At 36.3% G+C, this 24364-nt stretch overlaps 1 protein-coding gene across 3 annotated transcripts in view; it reads left to right on the top strand.

Moving 5' to 3' along the window:
- Positions 1-24364, top strand: part of LOC139686378 (apoptosis-resistant E3 ubiquitin protein ligase 1) — a 162336-nt gene that overhangs the window by 127778 nt on the left and 10194 nt on the right. For 2 of the 3 annotated variants that reach the window (XM_071583569.1, XM_071583571.1), the window contains 8 exons: positions 612-817; positions 3839-4038; positions 6245-6485; positions 9874-10043; positions 11147-11233; positions 16897-17065; positions 19229-19440; positions 19537-19678. In XM_071583569.1, the coding sequence (XP_071439670.1) occupies positions 612-817; positions 3839-4038; positions 6245-6485; positions 9874-10043; positions 11147-11233; positions 16897-17065; positions 19229-19440; positions 19537-19678 (1427 nt within the window). The remainder of the gene's footprint in view (positions 1-611; positions 818-3838; positions 4039-6244; positions 6486-9873; positions 10044-11146; positions 11234-16896; positions 17066-19228; positions 19441-19536; positions 19679-24364) is intronic. The other variant, XM_071583570.1, reaches the window with a different exon arrangement.

Below are 24364 nucleotides of genomic sequence, written 5' to 3'. Positions count from 1 at the left end.
TCACCGCATTTACTCCTACTGTGCCGTAGGTCTCCGCGACATGGACTCCACCTCCTGCCGACAGCGTCCCAGAGGCCCGCCGCTGGTCTCGCTCGCAGGCTCGGCATGTTAGTCCATCCATGGAGCGAGCGGTCTCGCACAATAGCCGCCCCAACTCCATCAGACCAGGCAGGAGGGATCCGCCCGAGGTCACTCGCGAAGATTTTGACGTCCTCGGTGCTCTTTGGGAGAATCGTGCCGTTTATCTCCCTCTCGCTTAATTCCGTTTGGAAATCCGCCCTGATGCCTCCTCCCGCGCCCCTCCGTGGTTTCTCTTGGCATTTGTCCGGAAGACCACCAAGATTGTGCACAAACCTTCTGCTTGAACAAGGTCTTATGCTTGACGGCGAGTTTTAGTTCCTCGTGGCATCTTTGCAACCTACAGGTATGCGTGCCGCTATGTACAAAACACATTCTGAAGCTATTACGCGTTCTTTTACCATGTTTCAGCACATATTTTATGTGAAGAAGTGCCAAAAAGGTCCGCCAAAAATTTTTAATAACTTCTCAAAGGAAGACTTTCATTTGCCAAGGTATTGTTTGATTATAATTGGTGTGTTTCTTACCCGCAGGCTGGTCCAGGCTGAGGTGGCCTCCTTGGATGATGTTTACTGGTTGGAGGACAGTCAGGCTCGGAGGATGTTGGGCAAAGACTTCACAGGCTGGGCAGCTGCGAGGCAGGCATTGCCGACATCCAAAGAAGACTTGGACCAGCTGAAGAGTACACTCTGGACTGTGGTTCTGAAAGGAAGCCAAAACCAGGGAGCATGGACATGGGGTAATGATTTTTAAATCAGGGGCATAGATTGCTTCTTTTTCTGGGGTGGTACAACTCTCGTTTGACTTTAGATTATCCTAATGTATATGTTTACCTCAATGGAATATCAAGTGAACCATACCCTATTTAACCCCCCTTTATTTTGAAATATTCCTTTACCTGGCATGTACCAATTTTTAAATACATGACATTTGCCTTATCCTCTCCTAAGTTACTTTTTTAACCTCAGGGTACATATTTCGTTCTGTTGCCCTTCAGCAAGTATTCAACTTGCAATGGTCTTTTTTATCCACATCCTCAAATATCTTGACCGTGTTTGCTCCCGATGATTCTGGATCTATGAATGTTTTCAGTATTTTGAAATGCTAATGCTGATTAGTTCTGAAAACTTTGAAGAATTGCCTCTCGTTCCATGGAATTGGAATAAGTTTGACTGTGACATGAACTGTGACCACTTTTGGGGATATACTTCCACCATATGTCCCAGCTTCATCTTTAATTCGTTTAATGAATGAATGTAATCAAAAATAGGTCATAATTTCTGAGAATACTAGGTCTGTTCAGAGAAAGATGACGTTGTTTGAAAAAATACTTCATTTTATTAGTTACCGTTTAATCATGTTTATCACCTTCAAAACACCACCCTTGGCTGCCAGTACAACATTCCCTACATTTTGTCCAGCTTTTGAATGCTGCCTGGAACACTTCCTCTGGGGTAGTCTTTAAGTCTGCGGTACACTTTTGTTGGATGTATTCAATAGTTGCAAATTGGAGTCCTTTCAAGGTGGATTTCAGCTTAGGAAATAGGAAAAAGTGGAAAGTGGAAAATAGGAGCAAGATCCAGAGAGTAGGGTGGCTGTATGATCACCAGTGTGCTGTTTATGGCCAAAAACTTGGTAACAATCAATGATGTGTGCACCAGTCTGTTATCATGATGAAAGCACCAAGACTTGTTTTTTCACATTTGTGATCTCTTCCGCAACATGGCGTGTTTTAACCTTCTCATAACCTCTTGATTATGCTGCTCATTCACTGTTTGTTCTTTGGGGACATATGAATGAATAATCCTTCCCCAATCAAAGAAAACGATGAACAGCACCTTCAAGTTTAATCCCATATCTGAGATTTTTTGGGCCTTAGGGAAGGTGATCCCTTCCACTGTAAAAACTGGGCTTTGGCTTGTTTTTTTATAGTTTTTTATGTGAGGCGACCGACAGCTGAGGTCATTTGTGCCATTACGGACAGATGGGAAAGGAAGGGTGGAGAGAAACCTGGTGTCAGAATTAGCCTACTCCTGTCAAAAGGCGCCAAGGGGTTGGCAATTTAATGTACCATCCAATGGATGTCATACTCACTCAAAGTGCTCTCCACAAAGCCCCTCAAATAAGGATCGGGATACCCCTGAAAAATATTTATTGTCTCCAGGATTTGAACCCAAGTGCTCTCGGTGGGAAGTCTGTACGTTAGCCACTGCACCATCTCGATCTACCTTTGATTTGTTTATCATAAACATATAACCAGGTTTTGTTGCCTTTGATAATTGTTTTTAGGAAGTTTCGGTCATCGTTCAAATGATTGGGCAGTTCCTGGGTGATGCCCATTTGTTGTTGCCTCTGTTCATCCTTTGACACTCATGGCACAAACTTGGACGGGACGGACTGCATGCCCGAAATTTCTGTCTGAGGGCCACAAGCAAGGTGGTGTCTTACTTTTCACAGATGCCGCTAGCAGGTGACACCTCTCTGATTGTGATCTGTCGAGTTGTTTGCATGTAGTGTCATCACTGCAAGCAAACAACTTGCTACCAGTGTCATCTTTTTTTTGTACAGGCCTTATATACGAGCATTATTTATTCGGGCCTCGTATTTATTACAATGACCTACTCAGTTAACTATAATATAGAGTCTTGTGAAATATTCAGGGAGACTTCAATAGAAGTAAACATTTTAAAAAAATTAGAAAGCAAAAAACAAGAGCACGGGACTAAAATATATACAGTAATTTATATTATAACATATATATATATATATATATATATATATATATATATATATATATATATATATATATATACACGCACACACTCTTCTTTAATTTAAATCACTCTCTATACCCAAAAATTATCCAATTTATTTATCCTCTATAATTAACCAAAGAATTGAAGGAAACCTCTAAGGAAACCAATTCAGATTCAGGAAAAACCAAGGAGCCAGAGAGGCAATACTCAGCTTGAGAATTCTGGCCGAAAAAATGAGACATAAATAAACCATTATATGTGGGATTTGTGGACTTGAAGAAGGCCTTTGGCAATGTCAAAGCCTTTGAAACATGGTGCTGGAGGAGATTGCTGAAGTTTAAATGGACAGACTAAGTAAGGAATGAGGAAGTACATAGAAGACCAGGAGAGGATAGGACCATATGGAGAACTCTACGGCAAAGAAGAAATTGATGGGTTGGACACACATTGAGGCAAAATGGACTGATTAGGAATGTACTAGAAGGAATAATAAAGGGGAAGATTCCATGAGGAAGACAAGAGACAAGTACATAGGGCAAATTAAGAAGGACGTCAAACAGAGAAGCTATCAGGTATTGAGGGAATTGGCATTAAATAGAGTAAAATGGAGGGCTGCAGTAAACCAATCCTAGGAATAAAATACAGATAGTGATGGGCTGTTTGTTTATCTTATTCTAAAATAATACTCGTCAATTTAATTTTAATTGATGAAACAAACTGTATTTAATGGTACACAGTGTTAGTGAACTTCATCTATAGGTACTTCTTTCAACTCAACTCATCAGTCACATTTTTCTAAAATACATTCAAGGAACTAGACTATTAGCACTTATTCAAATGCATAATGATCATTTTTATTTAGCATTTAATGCCAATTGAAGACTATGGAAAAAATATCATTCAGTCTGTGAAATGAAACTTCTCTTTAATGATTTATTTTTGTAATATCTCTTGGTGTATCTCTCAATGGCTGATTTGTATGCTTTGTTTTCAAAACAAAACAGGTGGGATGCTAGTAGTTTCAGTAAGTGTGGCCGGGTTGGTGACACTGGCTGCCATGACGCAGCCAGCACTTGCCCCCGAAGCCAAGCATACACTGCTCCAGTTTGTGACGGGGAAGTATCTGTTGCCAGGGAACTGCAAGGTCCACTTCGAATGGGATGAGCCTCAGGTTGTAGGGGAAACAGTTACATTCACAGTTAAGGTAAGAGCATTAAGCATTTGCATATGGAAAAATTACTAGTATTAATCATGAAAGCATTGAATTACTGCTTTTACTTTATTGCAAAAAAATATGTCATGCCTGAAATCTATAACTTCTTTTTGCTAAGTCTGTAGTCAAGGTAAGACAATACTGGGTACAGTGCAAATGGATGCAGTATCTTAAACTTGAGTTGCTTTATGCTATGATTGATATTGAGTTGTTTATGATTTCCATGTGTAAAAATAGTAATATATTTATTCATTGAATCAATGTGTTAAGCATCACAGATTTTCCAAGAAACTGCAGGAGATGCCATGACAGTAATTTTTAACAGTGTCATCCGCTAAGTGTGCTGAGTGTAAAAAAACATTTGCCTTGACCGAAATCACAGACTTTGTCAATTTAGAACAGTACAGCAAATAAAATGTTATGATACCAATAAAGCTTATCCTAAGGGCATCCATAGGATATACCTATGGGATTATATTGGTGAGGAGAACAAAATAATTCTAACAGCTTTTTCTGAAAGAGAAAGACTTTCCTCACATTAGGGACATCACCCCATAGTTCTAGCTCATAGGTGATATGACCTAGAAAGAGGGTAGTCGTTGTTTTTAAATATATGGTAGAAATCATTGTTCCTAGTTTTCTCCACATAAACAAGGGTATAGAAAGTTTCTTTGCCAAAGCCATAATATGTTGAACCCATCTTAGATTGCTACCAATATGGATTCCTAGCTAGTTAACTTATTTGCTATGAGTTGAGCTTAGATGCAGAGTACAAAATTTGGATTTTATCCGTGTTTAGGACTAAACCATTAAGAGGAAACCAACCAGTGGCTTGTGAGGGGATTTTACTTCATGCATCATCAAAATTTGAAGGATGCTTATATTTTTGCATAAAAAGATACTTTCTCAAGAAGAAGGGAATTGATGACAGAGACGTTGAGTAAGGATGTTAAAAAAAAGCTTGTTAAAACTTTGATAGAAGCGTAGTTATGTACAGCGTGGAAACATGGTCTTTGAAGCAGGATTATAGGCGTAGATGGAGGCTTTGGAGAAGTGAGTGTGGGGAAGGATGGAGAAGGTGAAGTGGACGGAAAGGGAAACAAATGAGGAAGTGCTAGATATGGTGGGGTAGGAGAGGGAATTGTTTGGAGAAATCATAAAGAGTTAGGAAAAATGGATGAAGGGCATATTGATCGGCAATGGGATGCTGAAAACTGTAATAGAGGGGAGAATGATAGGCAAATGAGGAAGGGGCAGGAATAGGATAGGGATGTTGGACAGAATGAAGGGAGGAAAGAAGTATACCGAAATGAAGAGGGGCAAAGCAGTTGTGGAGTAGGATGTTGGGTTGTGTTTTGTTGGGAGAGACAAGATGATGTAAACTTGGTAGTTTTGCCCATCCAAAACCTACCTTAACCAAGAGATTATCTATAATAATAATATCTCTAAGACAGGAACACATCAACCTTCACTGAGGGTTGCTTATGGATTTCCCAATTAGGGCTAATCAGCTGAAATTGAACCAACTTGGTATTGTCCTAAATGCTATGAGCTCACTAAGAATGATATTCAGATGGCATCCATGACATGAAAGTGAACTGATGAAGAAATACCAGTTATGATTGACCTTTCTTGTAATTGCATGGCAGAAGTTGAAGTTAATAATTAGAGTATTTACATTGAGTGTGATAATGATAATGAATGAGTTGAGAATGTTAAGTAAAATGCTCATTCTCTTATACATAAAATATTTGATGACACCGTATTGTAAGCATGTCAGATTACTAATGCTCTGTCTGGCAATAATATTTCATTATGGGTAATTCCTCTGACATTCTGATTTGTTTCGCTGTTTGATTCTTTTTTGAGAAAAGATTGTGTATGTAACAATCCATTAATCTCTTTTTTTATGGATTGTCAAATTGGGCTTTTATGGTTTATCAACAGTGTTGTATGTGCCAGGGGCTCATCTTCATTAGCAAATTATTTAAATTATGCTGTAATAAGATTTATGTGTTATTAAGTTAAATTAACATTTTCACTCTTTTTTTTAGTAAATTTTGGAAACTAAACACCTCTAACTACTAACTACTGTTTAGATTGATGGTGTTTATCATCTCCCAACCCATTGTCTAGAACTTGTTCTCTTTTATGAGATCCTCACTCTGAGCAACTGATTTGTTATTTCTTCCAATAGTTTTACCAGAGGAATGGCCAGCCATACCCAATCTGTGACACTGACAACCTCTTTGTGGAAGTGAGTGAGGAAGGGAGTCGAAGAGTTGCCACGCTTATTGAATTGGGAGGCACCGACCCCAGTCATGCCAATGTTGCTGTGGTGAAATTCTCTGTTCGTCATTCAGGTCGCTACAGAATATCTGTTCTCATTGGGAATAGTCACATCAAAGGCAGCCCTTTCATCAAATACTTCATACCTGGTGAGTTGCTTTATTTGCTGATTGTAGATGTATTTCTCATTACCTAGTTCAAATATATTCTCCTTGCCTGGAAAAAATGATTCTTCATTGCCATTTTTGAGGCGTTTCAAGATTATTTATGCAAATATGAATGTGTGAAACTCTGTTTGGCATAACATGGGAGTTAAAGAAATTCAAATTAGTAAAACAGTACAACTTATGTTATTTTATTTAATTCTAAGAAACTGCAGGTGATGCCGCCACAGTATCTATCCCAGTCAGGGGGAATTATTTTTACACTTTGAAATAGTTGCATCATTATTCTCTTTAATTTAAGATATCAGTTTATACAAGACAATATCAGTATCATTTCATGTAAGGGCATGTCTGTCGGCAAACTCTCTCTCCGGTAGAAGTATCTGGGGGCATGATATTTGGCTAACTCAAGTCACTATTGGACAACAATTTCAAACTTTCTATTCTATCATAATAAATATAAGGAGTGATAGTGAAAAATTCTAGGCCAACTTTCCTTCTTATCTTCAGTTCTTCCCTTGCCCCTTTAATCATTTCCTCCACTGATGCATTGAGCAGCACTGGTGATAACAGACAAACCTTGCCCTCTTTTTAACACTGCCCACCTGGACTCTCCATCCCCTACTCGCACCTGAGCATTCTGAGACATGTACAGGTTGTGGATTAGTATCCTATCCCTCCAATCTCTTTATCATGTTTTCCCATTTTTTCTGCCTCATTTATGCTATCAATTGCTTTATTGAAAAATATTTAATATACAAGCATGTTTTGATTGTACATATTTACTTTTTTACATTTTTTGTATTAGTGACCTCCACTCACCATAGGGCAAGAGATAAGTTGGGTGAAATAATAGTTTAAACGGAAAAGATCCAAGAAAAGTGAAATGATCATGTAGAGGAACGGAATGATGAAAACATTAGGCCAGCCAGGTTAGACATTGAGAGAGAATTAGTTATGAGGATAGTTTAATGAGATTTAATTAATAGATGAGGATAGTTTAGGTCCAGGTTTACTCGATGATGAGGTAAACAGGAATTTGAGGGAATTGAAATCAAATAAGGCCGTGGGGGGGTAGACAACATTCCTGCGCAACTGCGTAAGAGTTAGGAAAATGTCGAGGGGGGGGGGAGGCAGTCTTTATGGACTAATTGATAGCATTTATGAGAGAGTGATTAGGCTGGAAGAGTTTGTCAGGGAGTGTTAGTTCCTATTCCAAATAAGGTAAAGGCTACATCATGTGATGATTACAGAACAATAATTATGATTTAGCATGCAGCTAGAGTGGTTCTCAGGATCATCAACAAGAGGATAGAGAGTAGGGTAAATGATTACTTAGAGGATGATCAGTTTGGGTTTAGGAAAGGAAGAGGCGCCCATGATGCCATTGCAGTAATAAGGTCACTAATAGAGGGAGCATGGGATGCAACCAGCATGTATTAGGTTTAATAGATTTCAAAAAGGCTTATGATAAATGGAGGTTGCTTAAGGATGTTAAGAAAAGGCTTGTCAAAACTTTGATATGGAGCATGGTTATGTACAGCATGGAAACATGGTCTTGGTCACAGAAGCATGATGATATGCATGGATAGGAGGCTTTTGAAATGTGGGTGTGAAGAAGGATGGAGAAGGTGAAATGGATAGAAAGGAAAACAATTGAGGAGGTGCTGGGTATGGTTAGGCAGGAGAGGGGATTGTTGGGAGGAATCAAAAGGAGACAGAAAAAATTGATACAGAGAGCATATTGATTGGCAGTGGTATGTTGATGACTGTAATAGAGGGGAGAATATTAGGCAAACAAAGAAGGGGCAGGAATTGGATAGGGATGTTGGGCAGAATGATGGGAGGAGGGAAGTATACAGAGATGAAAAGGGACTTTGTTGTCGTGTTGGATGTTAGATTGTGTTTTGTTGGGAAAGACAAAGAGATTGTCGCTGTACGATTTGGTAGCATATGTCCATTCGAAATCTACCTTAATCATTAGATTAACTGTAATAAATTATGATAATTATAAATGCTAACTATTTTAGTGAAAGTACCTAATGCATCAGCAATTGCATTGCAAGCATCAAAATAGAGGCTTACGCAACTTCACTCTGAGTTGGGTTAGCCCCTATTTCCTGTTGCAGTCCACATTTTGACTGTTCTTTTGTCTTATGAGTGTAGTGGTTGATCTATGTGTTATATACAGTTAGGTATCAATGCAATAAATCACCTTTCACTTGAACTGCTCCATCAAAGCCTTATAATTGTACTTTTGAATGCATAGTTTGTTCAAAGTGAGCAATTATAGCTCCAATGTGTATATAGCTTACGTATGTCGAATTCTATCTGTCAATATATGAAAATTGCATTCTTTTAAATGCCCATAGCCTCTGCTATCTCTCTTACCTTAATTTGACGGTCGTCCAGTACCATTTGGTGAACTTTTTAAATGTTACCGGTGGCTATCGTAGTTTTTGGCTGTCCGAATTACTCATCATCAGGCAAGGTACATCCACATTTAAATTCAGATGCCAGGTTGGGGTGGGCATCTCCCACAGGTTGGGGTGAGCATCATGGTTTTTATTTTGCTATTGCGCATACCAGTAAGTTGTTGGCTTTTTGAGGGCTAGCTAAGGAATGAGGAAAGTCATGCGATAGATAGGGAAGGCTCTGGATTAAGCCGAAAAGTTTGAGGATATCCAGGCATGTGAAAAGAAGAATGCAATTTAAACTGAAATTAGCCGGTGCAATGGATTATTATCATCAACTCTTTTCTTCATTTTGAAGAAAAAGAAAGAATTAGATTTGCCTTCATACTAATCTTCTATTTTGGAGAGAGCATTAATGCCTCCACGATACATGACTTCTTAAGTAGGGAAACAGGATAATTGCTCAATTACCAACCACATGGGGAATGAAGCACTCACTTTTTTTGCATAATCTATGTGATGTGGTTGCCTTAAATCTGGGATAGTGGAGGAAAAATCCAGGAATTTTTTTTTCCTCTTTAGTTAATATCAAGTGTGTAGTGGAAGTCATGATGCTATTTTTTAACAGGGGAAAAAAAACAAGTTTTATGCACCAAGTATTTAGTTCAATTGCCTCTGTGTCAAAATGGCCCTTCACCAAATCGGCTTGCACCAAGATGGATCACACCAAGGCCCAGATCGCATTGCCAAAGTGTCCTAACCTTCATATGTCATTCTTTGCACTACGTACTGGATAAATTTATTTTAGTCCCAAGTGAGAAGCTTGAATTCTAAATGCTATTGTTGAGTATTACCAAAGAAAAGTAAATAATGAAATTAATTGCCACAAATCAATTGTGCTCACAGAACTGAAAGTGTTGCGGTTTTAATTTTGAAAATACTTCTTTTGCTTTTTCCAGGCCCTCCTGATGCAAATAAAACCATATTCGTGAGGCATTGCTCGACTGTCATTTGCACGGCTGGAATACCACATTCTCTCTTCATAGAGCCCAGGGATGAATTCAATAACCTTTGTATATTTGCACCTTTGGAAGATCCAACGGAAGGATACACCATTAAAATAACTGAGGTGAGTAATGAGGTTAATTCATCTCTATTGTTGCCAGATGGAGTCACCAACTTAAGGCTGCTACATTGTGCCCATTATATTTAATTTTTGCTATTGATTATTTTGAATAGGGTCAATGTTTCATCTCTTATCTTTAATCATGGAGCAGATTAAAAATGTATTTTCGTAAATACCCTATTTCAATTTAAATTATCTGTTCAAGTATGTATCTCCTATTCAAATTTTTTGTCTAGCACTGTTGGAGTACAACCAAATGTTAATGTCAATTCTAAAAAAAAATGCTTTGCAGCATTTTTATTATTTCAAACTCAGTGCTTCATTCGGTATTATAGCATTCAGTTTCACCTTATTTTAAATTCATTCAATTTAATACTTTAAAGTATTTTTTTTGTGCATTGCTATGTTTTGCCTGGCAAAGTTTATCTCTTTTCCAACTCATCCCAGTTTTAAAATGACACACTCTAAAGCCTTCAGTGAATTCTATATGCATTTTCTTGTCATTTTTGATGCTCATTCTCGAGTTGGAGACTTCACTCGGTACTCTTTGAGTTAAACATTTGTATAATTTAAATGGTAGAGCATAATATTTCATGATGCATGATTAAAGAGTGCCTTCACTGCTTGAAACTTGTAGTTATGCACCATCCTGAGCAAATTGTTTTTGTGATTGTCTACCTGTCTTTACACATTGTGCACTTTTCTTAGATTTTGATTTGGAGAACTTACCTTGTGTGATCTATATGTAATTACTTCACCTTTACATCCCTCTTCTTTCCTCCCCTTGCTTCCCAAACTCTGTTTATAAGCATGGTCAATGTTAAAGTCACAATTATATCTCTATCTGTCTGAAACTTTTCATGATGAAGGGAGACATAATTAAATTTTTCACCCTTAATGACTAAACGATAAGCAGGGCATTTGGAAGCCATGGGTATTAAAATTTCTGTGGTCATGCATGTGTGTTGTGTTAAATCTGGTTCCAGTAGTGTAAACAGATAAAGCATCATTGTTTCAGCTTTGTTCTGCCATTCGCTTTAGCATTTCATGGATTATGGAGTGGAAATTATCTAATCTCAACAAAGTTTGGTGTGATGTTTTTGCAGTGCCAGAGACGAATCAGTCCAACAGTTTTTAGAAAATATTCGGAAGGAAGAATTGCCCAAAAAAAGTCCCATGCTATTACACTGGAGGTAAAATATTTTTTCATTATTTTTTTTTTTTAATTGGACCATTCATTCATTAGTTTGATACTTATTTATGCCAGCAATCATTTGCTTAGGATTTTTTCAGTTCAGTATCTCAACATAATTTGGATTCAATGATTTTGTAATCTGGGAAAAATATTAGGAAGTTCAATGGTGTGGATTTAATTATGTCAGGACTTTGGAATCACCTGTTTTTATCCCAAATATGTGAACTACTGGAACAAAAAAAAACGATGGAATAGAGCCATTGCATCGTGTGCACTTGTGATGAGTCATGAATTTCTTTAATTCAGAGATTTTATTGGGACTTTTATTGCCCACCCAATTGAATCGTCACATTCTTGCTTAAGTTTAATCATTTATCACAAATTTCCACTTATCATGAGTTTTAGTGGTGTTTTGGAGCATCACACAACAGTGGTTTCTGAATTATATTGGTAAGTCAGGTTAAGCTCACCTGCAGATTGTTTAGTCCAACCAGAAGTTATATTATTTATTTCGCTTGTGGTAATATTCATAGACAAAGTGTTTTATATATATTCAAATCAATATCAGTTTTAGGGTTCTCAATGACCCCAAAAAGTTCATAGAGCTGTTTCAAATGGTTCAAACTTATTCACAGCATTATAATGCTAATATTGTAATTAGTGTTTTGATATCAAATATTGATATGTGGTATTCCTCAAAGAGTAGTAGGCAACTCCATTCTTCTCAGATCCTTCAACCTTTTTTGTGTAACTAGAGAATCCAACTGGAATAGTTCATGCATTGACAATGTAATTACAACCATTGATGAACATAACTACAATGTCACTATCATTGACCCATTAATTGCCGATCATATGGCCATAGTTTTTCAGTTTCAGACCAAAAACAGCAGTTCAAATGGAAACCCAAAGTTCATCAGACCTTACCTCTAAGCCTCTCATGTCCTTGAGGAGTTTAAATATTTACTTGGCAGTGTGGATTGGGCTAGTCTGCTTTCACATAACAACAGTCAGTCAAATATTTCAGTATTCTTTGGTACAATTTTACCCTCTTTAAGTTATTATTTCCAACGAAAACAGTTTGACTTTGCAACTGTAATAAAACTGGTGATCACTCATCAAATTCTGAGATGCCAGTACTAAAGTAAGTGTACTAAAAGTTCATCAATGAATACTAACAATTACCACAGGTGATATGAAGCACATTTACTAAACACTTAAAAGTAATATCATTCATTGGTTCTAAAATCAAAACGTAATTCTAACACTTACTTAATCAACAGTGCTTCTTACTAATGCAAAGCTGTCTGATCTTTAAGTCCAACGGCAAGGAAACTGTAAGTAAAATTCACTCAGTGAGGATGATCCAAAGCCAGGTAGAGGGTCAGAATGTGTCCACCATTTGGCAAAGACAGTCAGTTTTAAAAAGTATGGTGGTATACATATAGGCCATGTTTTGTCAAGTGTTTTGGAAGGAAATGTCTAATAGAATCTCAATGATGAAATGTTAGTCATTGAAATGAGAAATTGAAATAGAGTATCCAGGGCAAATGTTTCTAGTGAATGTCAACTCTGCAATAATTTTTTAGATATTATTTACTTTTATGGTTTGCTTCGAAATCTTCACCTGGGCGTTATATTTTTATCCATAAGAATTTTTTCAATCTTCTTAAGAGTTAAAATGTGCAGAAGTTGATGTTTGTGCCGTGTGGCACCCTTGTGACATGAGCAGCCAGTGGCTCACTATCAAATGCATTCAGTTGTTTGTCTGCTCATTGTGAGTAAAGTTTTGTAATTATGTCTTTGTTTTTGTTGGTCTGTGAGTGTTTATCAGTTTTTCAAAAAATTGGAAATAATACCACTTGTGAAGCTAGGGCTGCGGTCATATTTCTCGAAGAAAAGTGAAGTCAGCTTGTAGGAAACTAAAATCCCCAATGAAAACTATTTCGAACAAATACATTTGTTTAAGACCAAATTGCTCTTGTTTTTCAAATATGCCTCATATGTATGTCAAACTGTTCATGTGTGAGTGTGGCAGATGGACAGGTGGGATAATAATAATAATAATAATAATATTTTATTCATCCAAGAGACACTGTGCATAGTAGCTCCATCAAGTGTATAGGACATGTCATGGTTTACAAAAAATAGAAAGTATTACAAGAAACAAGTGTTACAAGGATAAAAGGAAGGAATGAACATTTATGAATTAGGTCTCAGGTATTCTTTGATGCTGTAAAAACACTTATCAGAGAGGTATTCTCGGACCATTTTCTTGAATACTGGTTCACGCTCTTCTTTTTTAATACATATAGGTAGGTTATTATATAATTTTATACACATTGATTTAGGACCATTTGCAGCCATGGTTAAGTTTGTTGATTTTACATGCAGGTTGTTGCATTTTCTTGTATTGTACAGGTGAATGCTATTGTTCGTTTCAAAATCTGCACTATAATTTTTAACAAGCATTATAGATTGATAGATATATACACAGGGAGCAGTTAACAATTTTAACTTTCTAAAGAGAGGTCGACAGTGTGCATAATAATTTTCATTGCACATAATTCTCACCATCTTTTTCTGTATCTTTAGAACACTGAGAAGGTGAGAGGGCAGTCCCCACAATACAATTCCATAAGAAATTCTTGAATGAAATGATCCATAGTACAACATAATCAACACATTTTGACTTACAGTGTGTCTTATTATGGAGAGTAAGTAGTACACAGAATTTAACTTTTTAATTAAGTTCAAAACGTGGAAATTCCATTTGAGGTTACAGTCTACATGAAGTCCTAGGAACTTAAAATTACTTACAAAATTTAAATTACTACCATATGTTGAAAAAGAGTTATCAATTGTGCTGTGCAGAGATGAGAAGACCACTGCATGAGTTTTTTCAACATTGAGAACCAGATTATTACATTTGCACCATGTAGACATAGTTTTCGTCAGAAGATCACCAGCCACAGCCAGATCCCATAAATTTTTACTGGGTGTCATTGCACTCACATCGTCAGCATAAATAACACATTTTTTAGAACCATTTAACTGCAGCTGCCCAGGAAGATCATTAATAAAAATTAGAAAGAGTATAGGTCCAAGCACTGACCCCTGTGGTACCCCTCTGTTGACCTCCAGGGGGGTGGAGAGGTAAATTTCTCCATCATTTTTGTAGGCCACCCTTTGTTGCCGATTTGCAAGATAGGACTTTAGCCAGCTCAGTGCTACTCCCCTGATGCCCAATAGCTCACATTTTGATATCAACTTACTGTGGGAGGGATAGGGAGTGTTAGGAAGAAAAGTAAGACACAGATGTCCATTATCACCCCTGCTTTTCTGAATGTATTTCTATGTATAGAAAACAGTAAAAATGGCATGAGAAGAACTGTAGATAGGAAACATAGTCTGTATGGAGTTCATAAAATAAGTGAGGTTGACAGAAGATCAAGCATTAGTTTGTCAGTTAGCCAAGAGGTTGCAAGGATATTGAGTGCATTGGAAATGCAGTGAGATAGGTATAGTATGAGAATAAATGTAAACAAAACAAAGGTTATGCGATTTTTGAGGAAGATAAAAGCTAACTTGAATATAAAAATAGGAGGGCAAAAAATAGAGCAGGTGGAACAGTTAACGCATGTTGGAAGTGTCTTGGACCAAGATGGTCACAATAGGAGGGCAATAAGAAGAATGGTAGTAGGCAAAGAGACTCTCAGAAAGGAAGTGATTGATGGCAGAGACATTAAATAAGAAGGGTTTGAAAAGAATATTGAAAATGTTGATGTGAAGCATGGTTTTTTGTGGCTTGGAAACTTGGTCACTGAAGCAGAATGATAGGGATAGATTTGGAGGCTTTTGAAATGTGTGTGTGGAGAAGGATGAGGAGGTGAAGTGGACAGAAAGGAAAACAAATGAGGAAGTGCTGGGTATGGTGGGGGAGGAGAGGGAATTGTTGGAAGGCATCATAATGGGTTAGGAAAAATGGATGCTAAGCGTATTGAATGGCAGTGGGATGCTGAAGACTGTCATAGAGGGGAGAATGTTTGGTAAATGAGGAAAGGGCAGGAATGGGATATAGATGTTGGACGGAATGGAGGGAGGAAGGAAGTATGCGAAGTTGAAGGAGTCTGTTCTAGTATGGAGTCCCAGGTTATGTCTTTTTATGAGAGGCTAAGAAATGTGCGAACAAATAATTTGCATTACATTTGTTAAATCTCTAGAATCTAACTCTATTTCCACTATTTTACTTTAAATGCTAACAGTTACTCACCAATCAGGCGTATGCCTATTTACAACATTTGTTTGGCTGGGTTTATTGAAATAACTGGATCTATAATTCTTGATAACATCTTGAATTAACTACAATTTAATTGTTTTTGGTGGCTGTGCCCATCCCAAAGGCAGAGTATATCTAAAAGCAGTGTGTTATTATCCTCTGGCTCCTCCCCATAAATTTATTCCCTTATTTGTTCAATGATTTTTCGAGTAATGAACACATAATGGCAAAATGGTTTAATCTCTCTTGACTTCGCCCACTTTTTGTAAATGGTGGGAACTCTCTAATCCCATGCCAAGAACTGTCGTTGCACCAATTGAGCTTGGACTCACCACACTTCTTCCACTTTCATCCACCTGCACTGTTTTCGTCTGCTTGTGTGTTTCATGTTCATGATGCCCACCATTGCATTGCCCATCACTGCCATTGTTCTGCTTCTCAATCTCAGCATTCTGATATATGTTCTTGGTAGCCCCCCAAGCTTTACAGGTAGCTGTGGTCATTACCAAATCATACCGTGTTATGTCCTGCAGTTTTTCTCAACACCTGTAGTCCCATGTGCCATAATTGATGCAATCCCCTACAAAACCCTGATCATCGTATTTTCAGGTTTTCACAGCTTTATTTAGACCGATGAGGAAGTTGTGAAATGTTTCGCCCACTATAGTCCAGTATGATCAAATTTTCACCATTCCATAATATGGTTCATTTTAGGCTCACGGTATAATTTGATTGCCATCAGAACTTTATCAATTTTATTATTATCATTGGAGTTACTATACTCGAATGTATACTGGAGCAGTAGGCAAGGGCATTATCCCACAGGAACCGACACTGACAGGGAAACGCAATAATCAGTAGGCTGTGTGGAATATCAGCAAAATGAAACTAAAAGTTAGTAATAATACCCCTAAGTAATCATTCGGTCGGCCCTTGAAATAATATGTGAGATGATTTTCCTCCTCAGGTTTATTAAATGTTTTATCAATTAAGAGAATAACTTGCCAGTCGTAAGGGTGTTTGCATATTTTAGAAATTACTCCATATTGGTTATAGATTTAAAAAGTCAGGTCTGTGTATTACTGTGTAATCTATTTTGGTTCTTCTGATGTCTCCATTTCATGTGACAAACCTTATCGGAATCCGACTCTTTGTTGATCATAGTTTCTCTTGAATGTGTAATTTAATTCTATAGGCTTAATTTTCTACTTTAATCTATGTGCACAAAACCATACCCTTTATCATTTAGTAATCATTGTTTTCACAAATAAACAACACTAAGGCATGGAAAATGTATTTGAACATTTATTTTGCTTGATTATTTCAAATTACAATGTGGCTGAATAATATTCTAAACTAAACCTAACTTTCTTCCATTTCAGATAGGGTCAACAAAAACAGTGCCATCAAAAGTTAACTTAGAGTATGATGAAATGACTCACAGAATTAGTCTCCAAGTCCAGCTTCCTACAGAGGGCTGCTACCATGCCACTGTGTCATACCATGGCCTAATACTAAATAATGGAGATTTCGATATTATCGTTCTTAGCAGTAAGTTTCTTTCCATATTGTCCTAGTAGACATCCTTTTTTGTGTAGGGTATAAGATCAGGGCTAATATGAAATGAAAAAAGTGAATGCATAAAAACCTCTTCTTATCAAAAAGTTTTAAATTGTACCATTATGAATATATTTATTAGCAATTATTTAAGAATTTGAAATATAAAAGTCATTATTTTGCTGATGAAGTTTCTACATTAAAAAAATATCAATACCTATTTTCAATTTATTTCTATTGTTGAGGGGATTGAGATGGTGTGGTGGCTATCGTACTGGCTTCCCACCCTGAGGGCATGGGTTCAAATCCCAGCAGTGTTGAATATTTTTCAATGGAATCTTGATCCCTACTTGAGGTGCTTTGTGGAGGGCACTTTGAGTGAGTATGCCGTCCATCGAATGGGACGTAAAACTGCAGACTCCTTGGCGCCTTTTGTAAAGAGCAGGCTAATGCCAATGCCGGGTTTCTCTTTACCCTTTATCCTTTCCTGTCCATCCCTAATGGTGCAAATGACCCCAGCTGTCAGTCGCCTCCCATAAATACTATTACTTTCTATTGTTGACCTCATTTTTTTGGTGAGCACTTTTAAGAGTACAGTGGAACCTTGCTTAATGAGCATATTTTGTTCCAGAATTTTACTTGTAAAGTGAGACATTCATTGAGTGAAACAATTTTTCCCATATTATTTTTGTAAAATACAAAAATGTTTTCTATACCAAAAAAGAAATTATGTACTAGGTTTCATATGTGCAACTGATTCATAGAAAATTACATTATTTAGGATTTTATTGAATTTATTTGTTATTAATTTATCTTTATATTTCACAATGGTAAATTATAAGAAATGTCTCAAGAAAAAACAAACAAATATGTACATACAATTGTAAGAAATGGCTATAATGAAATGATTGAATGTTTTACTGTGATGAAAAATATTAACATCAATCATAAAAGCAGTTTTTGCTTAAAAAAGATTTTGAAATATTTATAAACATCTGATGAGTTGTTATATTTTACACCTGCTAGAAAATGATTATAAATTTTATTGGCAGCATAAAGGGGTCCTATTGGATCCAAAGTAGTGGAATGCTGTATTACATGCACCTTCTTTCTTTGTCTTGTGGCATAACAATGGATACTCTCATATTTTTCAAATAGATACATGTTTCCTTGAGCATACACATGCACACGGTGTATGTGCAAACATGTTACAGGTAAGATTTCAAGATTTATAAAATGAGGTCTATATGATTCTTTTATTGGAATTTTGGGCATATATCTAATAACTCTTTTTTGCATGAGGAATACTTTCTCGACACCCATAGCAGAACCCGAAAAGATAATTCCATAGCACACTCGAGATACCAAATTACCAAAGTGGACTGTTTTTAAAACTGCTTTATCTACAACCATTGCGGGGTTTCTTAGAACGTGGGAAATTCTGGAAAGTTTACTGCATAAATGTGTAATATGTTCATTCCAGTTTAAGCTTTCATCAATTATTAAACCTAAAAAGTTGGTACTGCTGACTTTCTTCGGAAGTTATCTTTGATGTAAAGATCCATTTTTGGGGTTTCTTTTTTCTCTTAAATAGTATATAAGGTTTTTTTTCCTAAATTCATTGTAATCGCATATGTTAATTTTTTATTTCAATTATTAATATAATTTATTAAAAATTCATAGTTTAAAATCATGAATCTTCCATGTATTTTTTTTTATACATTCCTAATTCTTTTTTTAGTGGGAAGCTATGTAGAAACATTTTTATTTGCTGATTCTTCAAAATGTTGTTGTAAATGTGACGCAGCATAATCATTTTATAAAGTTGCAACTCTCTTAACCCCTGTCTTATTAGGTGTTGCTTCTTTATGCACAGTGCCACAGTTTTCCACACTTTCCCTTGGCCTCCATTAACCCTGCTCTTCTTGAATTGACAGTTGTTGTAGGTCATGGAGTTTCTGAATGGTAAACAAGCAGGGGTTTATTTTGCAAATCAATGCTGGCATTGGCAAGTTTCCACTGTACATGATTAACATTTCATTATTATGGAATATATCTCTGAAATGAATATACATGTTTATGTTTGAAACAACAAAGGTTTCTTATTCAGAAATTTCGAATAATTGCACTGGCAAATAATAATTTTCTTCATTTCAGATAGTGATGCTTCTCTAGTTAATAAGAATGTTGCAACCAAGAACCACAATATCTGGTATGAGGCGAGGCTCGTCAGTATCCATGGGGAGAAGTTGCCAAAGCCAAAGAAGGTGTTCTGCTATGTGTCCCCAAAGCAGTTAACCATTAAAGAGTTCTTACTCAAATTCATTCCCAAGAGATTAGTGACATTTAGACTTTGTCCCTCCACTAAGGTAATGTCCATTGGCAAGTCATCATGATATTTGTCATTTTCATTGTGCATACTTGTTTGTCTGGCAGATATTTGAAGAGAGATTCATGGTTTTCAGTTCCACTTCTCAAGCAATAATAACCAGTACAACCAGCCATCATTTACAGTGGACGATGGATGTCAGCCAAAAGTAGAGTTGGTCACTAAAGATAGAAATGTGATAGCAGCTACTTTCACTCATTTCTTGCTGAAAAATATTGGTATGTCATTTTAATAATTCATTTTTAGCTACATAATGGATTAAGTTATATCTGCAACTTTTCCCTGTCAGCGAAATACTCTGCAAAACTTTGGCCAGTATTTTTTTCTGCATCTGGCATGAATTCCACTTAAACTCTTATTTGATAAGTCAGGATGGTGCTGGTTGGTCGAATGTCTGCACAGTTGAAAAAATCAAATAGTAGATCGTTGTGAAACAGCAAAATCCTTGGAGACTGATTCTATTTTAAAATTGCTGATGATTCATTTGGCAATATAATTTAGTTGCATTGAAATGCAGAAGTTCTGTCTACTATAAATATAATTAAAGTTAAAAAGAGCCATTGTTTGTTTCATTATATATATTTTGCAAGGGCAAGTCATGAGTGCAAATTTGGTCTTCAGGTTGGAACAATTTGAATAGAAAGCAGTACGCACAACATACTTTATTCAATTTTTTTGCATAATAGGTCAATTAATATGATACTTTTTTATCCATTATCCAAGTTCTTTTAAAATATAAAATAGTGTACATTTTTGTGGATCAATAAGTGAAAAAAATAAGATGTAATATTCAGTCATAAAGGGAATGTAACATTGAAATGGTGGTCTCTCCATTTTCACTGGTGACCACATACTCAGAGACCAATGCATTATTCTAGTGCCAGGGTTAGATATGTGTGCTATCCTCTGGACCGGCCATGAAGCATAATGGGTCTCACATGGCAAAAATATCTTGACACCAAAGATCCTCTTGATTCAATTTTTGAATCAACTAATAATTAAGATAGATGTGAAGAGGATAGGCTTCAGAAGTTGTTCTCCTCCTATTATATTTAATATTTTTATTATTAAGAGTTGTCTATTGGTTAAGGTACTTTTTTGATGGATACAAGGAGAATAATTGTCCTGGCAAATGGTAATTTTCTCCATTTCAGATAGTTATGCATTAATGTTCTCCACTGCTTCTATGTCCCTCACTACTAAATTTCTAAGCCCTGCCTAATGTGATACTAAATATCCTGACATCACTAATTACTGTAATCATTTTTAGCTTTTGCTTTATATTTCCTGCTTGGTTTTTAAACCCTTGAGTAGTTCTGTAGGGGCGTTTTGTGTAATCACAGCCTTCTTCGATTTCATTTCCTTTGTGCTTTTTGTCTACCTACCAAGGACTCCTGGGCCTAAACCATCCTCATCTACTTCATATTCTCTTTCTATATCTAAACTCAATGGCCATAGAATACCATTTATTTCCTCCATATATTCTTTCCATCTCGCCTGAATCTCTTCTGCTTCACTTAGTGCGTGGGGAATTCAATAATTCCTAAGAAAATCTAAGAGATTATTGGTAAAGGTTTACTTTTAGTAAGCATCATCTCTCATTAGACTGCCATTTAAAATTTCAGCTATTCCATGTCACTGTCTCATTTTCATACTCGATTGAAGCAGAAAACTGTTGTTCATAGAGAAAAATGGAAAAAAATTAGTTTTGTTCGGTGATTAAACACTCCTTTTTAAAAGGCTTAAGATTGAAAGAGATTGAAGATGAGTTGGAATGAAGTTCATGGCACATTTTCCCCCTGTGTTTGCAACAGTTAACAATTGGGTGAATGAGTTAAAATGTGGCCGTGCATAGACAAATGATCAGCATCGTTCAGGATGTCCAGTGGAAGTGACTTCCTCTGAAATGATATGCAGAATCCACGCTATGGTTTTGAGTGATCAAGGAATCAAAGTTGGAAAAAAAGTTGAGGCCACAGGCGTATCACGAGGTAGTGCAGTGTTTTCAATTTTGGATGCCACATTTTCTGGCTGGAGAATAAATGCAATCGTGTGATCAAATCGGAGGCTAGTTTGGCAATTTACTGTTGCAATCCTGATGATGAGTTTCTGCATTGATATATGATAACTGTGGAAAAATGTGAATACATGACTTAACTTCAGAAACAAAGAAATAGTCAAATCAGTGGGTTTCAAAAAGCAATCTGGCTCCAAAGAAGGTGAAGATAGTGAAATCGGTCGGCAAGGTGATAGCCACAATTTTTTAATTGCTTACTTGCAAACAGGGCAAACAATAAATGGAGAGTACATATTATGCGCTGTTATTGAACTGGTAGAGTGAAGGAATCAAGAAAAAATATCATAATTTTGGCAAAGAAAAAATTCACTTCCATTAAGACAATAAAAGGTTGCACACATGCTCAGTTTAAATGGCAAATAATATGGAATTAAAGTTCTAATAATTACAATATTCACCATATTGGACCTCCAGTGACTTTTTTAAATTTACGAACTTGAAAAATAGCTCGGTGAAAATGATTCATGTCAAATGAGGTCGTCACCAACACAGGTGCCTATTTTGAGGACCTTCTCAAATTCTACTTTTTAAACTGCTTAAAAAAGTTGAATAAACACCAGGAAAAGTGTATAAAGCTAAATGGAGATAGTTAAAAAAAATTTATTTTACCAAGAATCATTTTTTTTTCCTATTTTTTCAGGACTTATTGAATGAACCATGTATTCATGTGTAATCTTTGATAGTTTACACAGAATTTTTCTGAAATACATTCTAAGTTCTTTCACCTTCCTGTACAGTGCCTGCATTGTACAGTGTTGCATTTTACCCTGTTTTAACTCTTCGTGTTATTGCACTATTCAGCTTACCGTCTTAAGATAATTGATAATAAATGTATTATCTTGCCTGGAAGTACTGGAAAAGTAATAATTCTCAATTTCCTTTGATTTCCCAAAATAATTCATTCTCCCCTCTTGGCTTCGCTACCAACAAAGGCCAAATCTCAGCTTTGGTCTCTTTTCTCTCCGGTTTAGTTACTGTGTGTGTCTCTAATTCCTTGAATTAGTCTTCTAATCTCCTTTTGATGTTTTTTCATCACCAATATATTTATTGCAAAAAGTTGGGTAAATTGTCAGAAAGGAAATCGAAAACTCCGCAGGATCGGCCAGCATTGTAGGTTAGATGATGTATTATAGATGAAACTTTATTAGTTTGACAATGTCCATTTCAAGTACTACAGATTTTAGGATTCACTGGTTGAACTGGGTCTTAAGCAAATTCATAAAAAGATTGTTGGCCGTAAACTAGTGACTGGCTGTGTCCGGGCAATAGGAGATATATCAGCAGCCTCCCTGAGATCAATACAATTATGCAAGAAGAATACTGTGTGTTCATCAAAGTGGACAGTCTTAAAGTTTACTTTAACCTACAATTGATTCATGATTAGTAAAATTTAGGGGCCCAAACACAGGGCCTTGCAACGCACCATATTAACATTGAGAAATTCAGATTGTCAATCATTAATTTTTACCAAGTTTTTATTTGTAATAATAATAATTTATTCTAAACATTTGGTCAGGACGCAATAAAAAAGAGGTCAATTGTGCATTACGTAAGGCATGTCAAATATGGTAAGTCACCAAGTACATAGAACCATGTATAATATTAGGTAAACATGCTGTGGATAGCCAATGATTGACCCATAATATTAAAAATATTTTTAAAATGCTCTCATGTGTAGGAGGTCTGTCCAATAAATACGCGAACTGAGCCATAAAAACTTTATTTTGCCAAATTTAGTCTGCATCGATTTTGTCCCCTTCAAAGTACTCTCCATTCATTGCTATGCACTTATTCCATCTTTTCCACTGTTTAAAAAGCACTCTTGAAAATCCTCAGCAGTTAGGCTTTTTAGTTATCTAGTCGTTTCTTGCTTTATTGTGTCCACATCTTCCCAGTGATTTCCCCTCATCACATTTTTTCATTTTGAGAATAGGAAAACTTCGCAAAGGCATGATCTGGAAAATAAGGAGGATGATCAAGGATGGTGATTGAATTTTTTGCCAGTAATTGGCGAACAATCAATGCTGAATGCTGTGCAGGTGCATTGTCGTGCTGAAGGATCTATCCATTGCCTTGAGTCAAATTTGGCTGTGCCCTAAGCACGCGATCTCTCAAATGCTTGAGAACTGTAAGGTAGAACTAAGTATTTACTGTTTGTCCTCCAGGGAGAAATTCATAATGAACAATACCTTCAACATCAAAGAAAATCAGGAGCATGACTTTGATTTTTGATCGACTTTTTCTTGATTTTTTTGGTTTGATTCAATCCACTTGAAAACAGATGTTTTCTTCAGAGGATTATGACCATAAACAGCTGTCAACATTTCAGTAATTTCTTGATAAATTTTACCGCACTTCACCAAAAACTTGATCTTGACTTGTTGCTCCGTGGTTTTGTCAATTTCCATTTTTGACATACGGTAAAAACAAGGACAAGAGAAACTAACATAACTGGCACTACATGCACAGCTCAACGAACCGCCAAGCATGGATGGCTCATTGGGTCTCAGGCAACTGGCGGGGCTATAGTCTGCATCATATTTGCCAGATTGCACCAGTTCACATATTTCTTGGATAGACCTCATTCATTTGGTGTTTTTTACTTCCAATATGTCAATCATGCTGTGATATGTCAATGCTGTCATATTTATCTTCAGCATTTGTGGAAAACTACATTGTAGTATTTTTATAGTTTTTTATTTCTTGTCCTGTAAATTCTATCTACATTTATGGAAAATTTTTAATTTGCTCTCCGAAAGAAGTTATTCCATATACATGCACGTAGTAGATACAGAAATAGAAATGTTCAGTATTAATTCAAGTGTTA

The sequence above is a fragment of the Hetaerina americana genome, unplaced genomic scaffold (assembly GCF_022747635.1).
Source record: "Hetaerina americana unplaced genomic scaffold, ioHetAmer1.1.p SCAF_14, whole genome shotgun sequence".
NCBI lineage: Eukaryota > Metazoa > Arthropoda > Insecta > Odonata > Calopterygidae > Hetaerina > Hetaerina americana.
The sequence above is the reverse complement of the archived record's forward strand: the minus strand, read 5'-3'. Positions and strand labels throughout refer to the sequence as shown.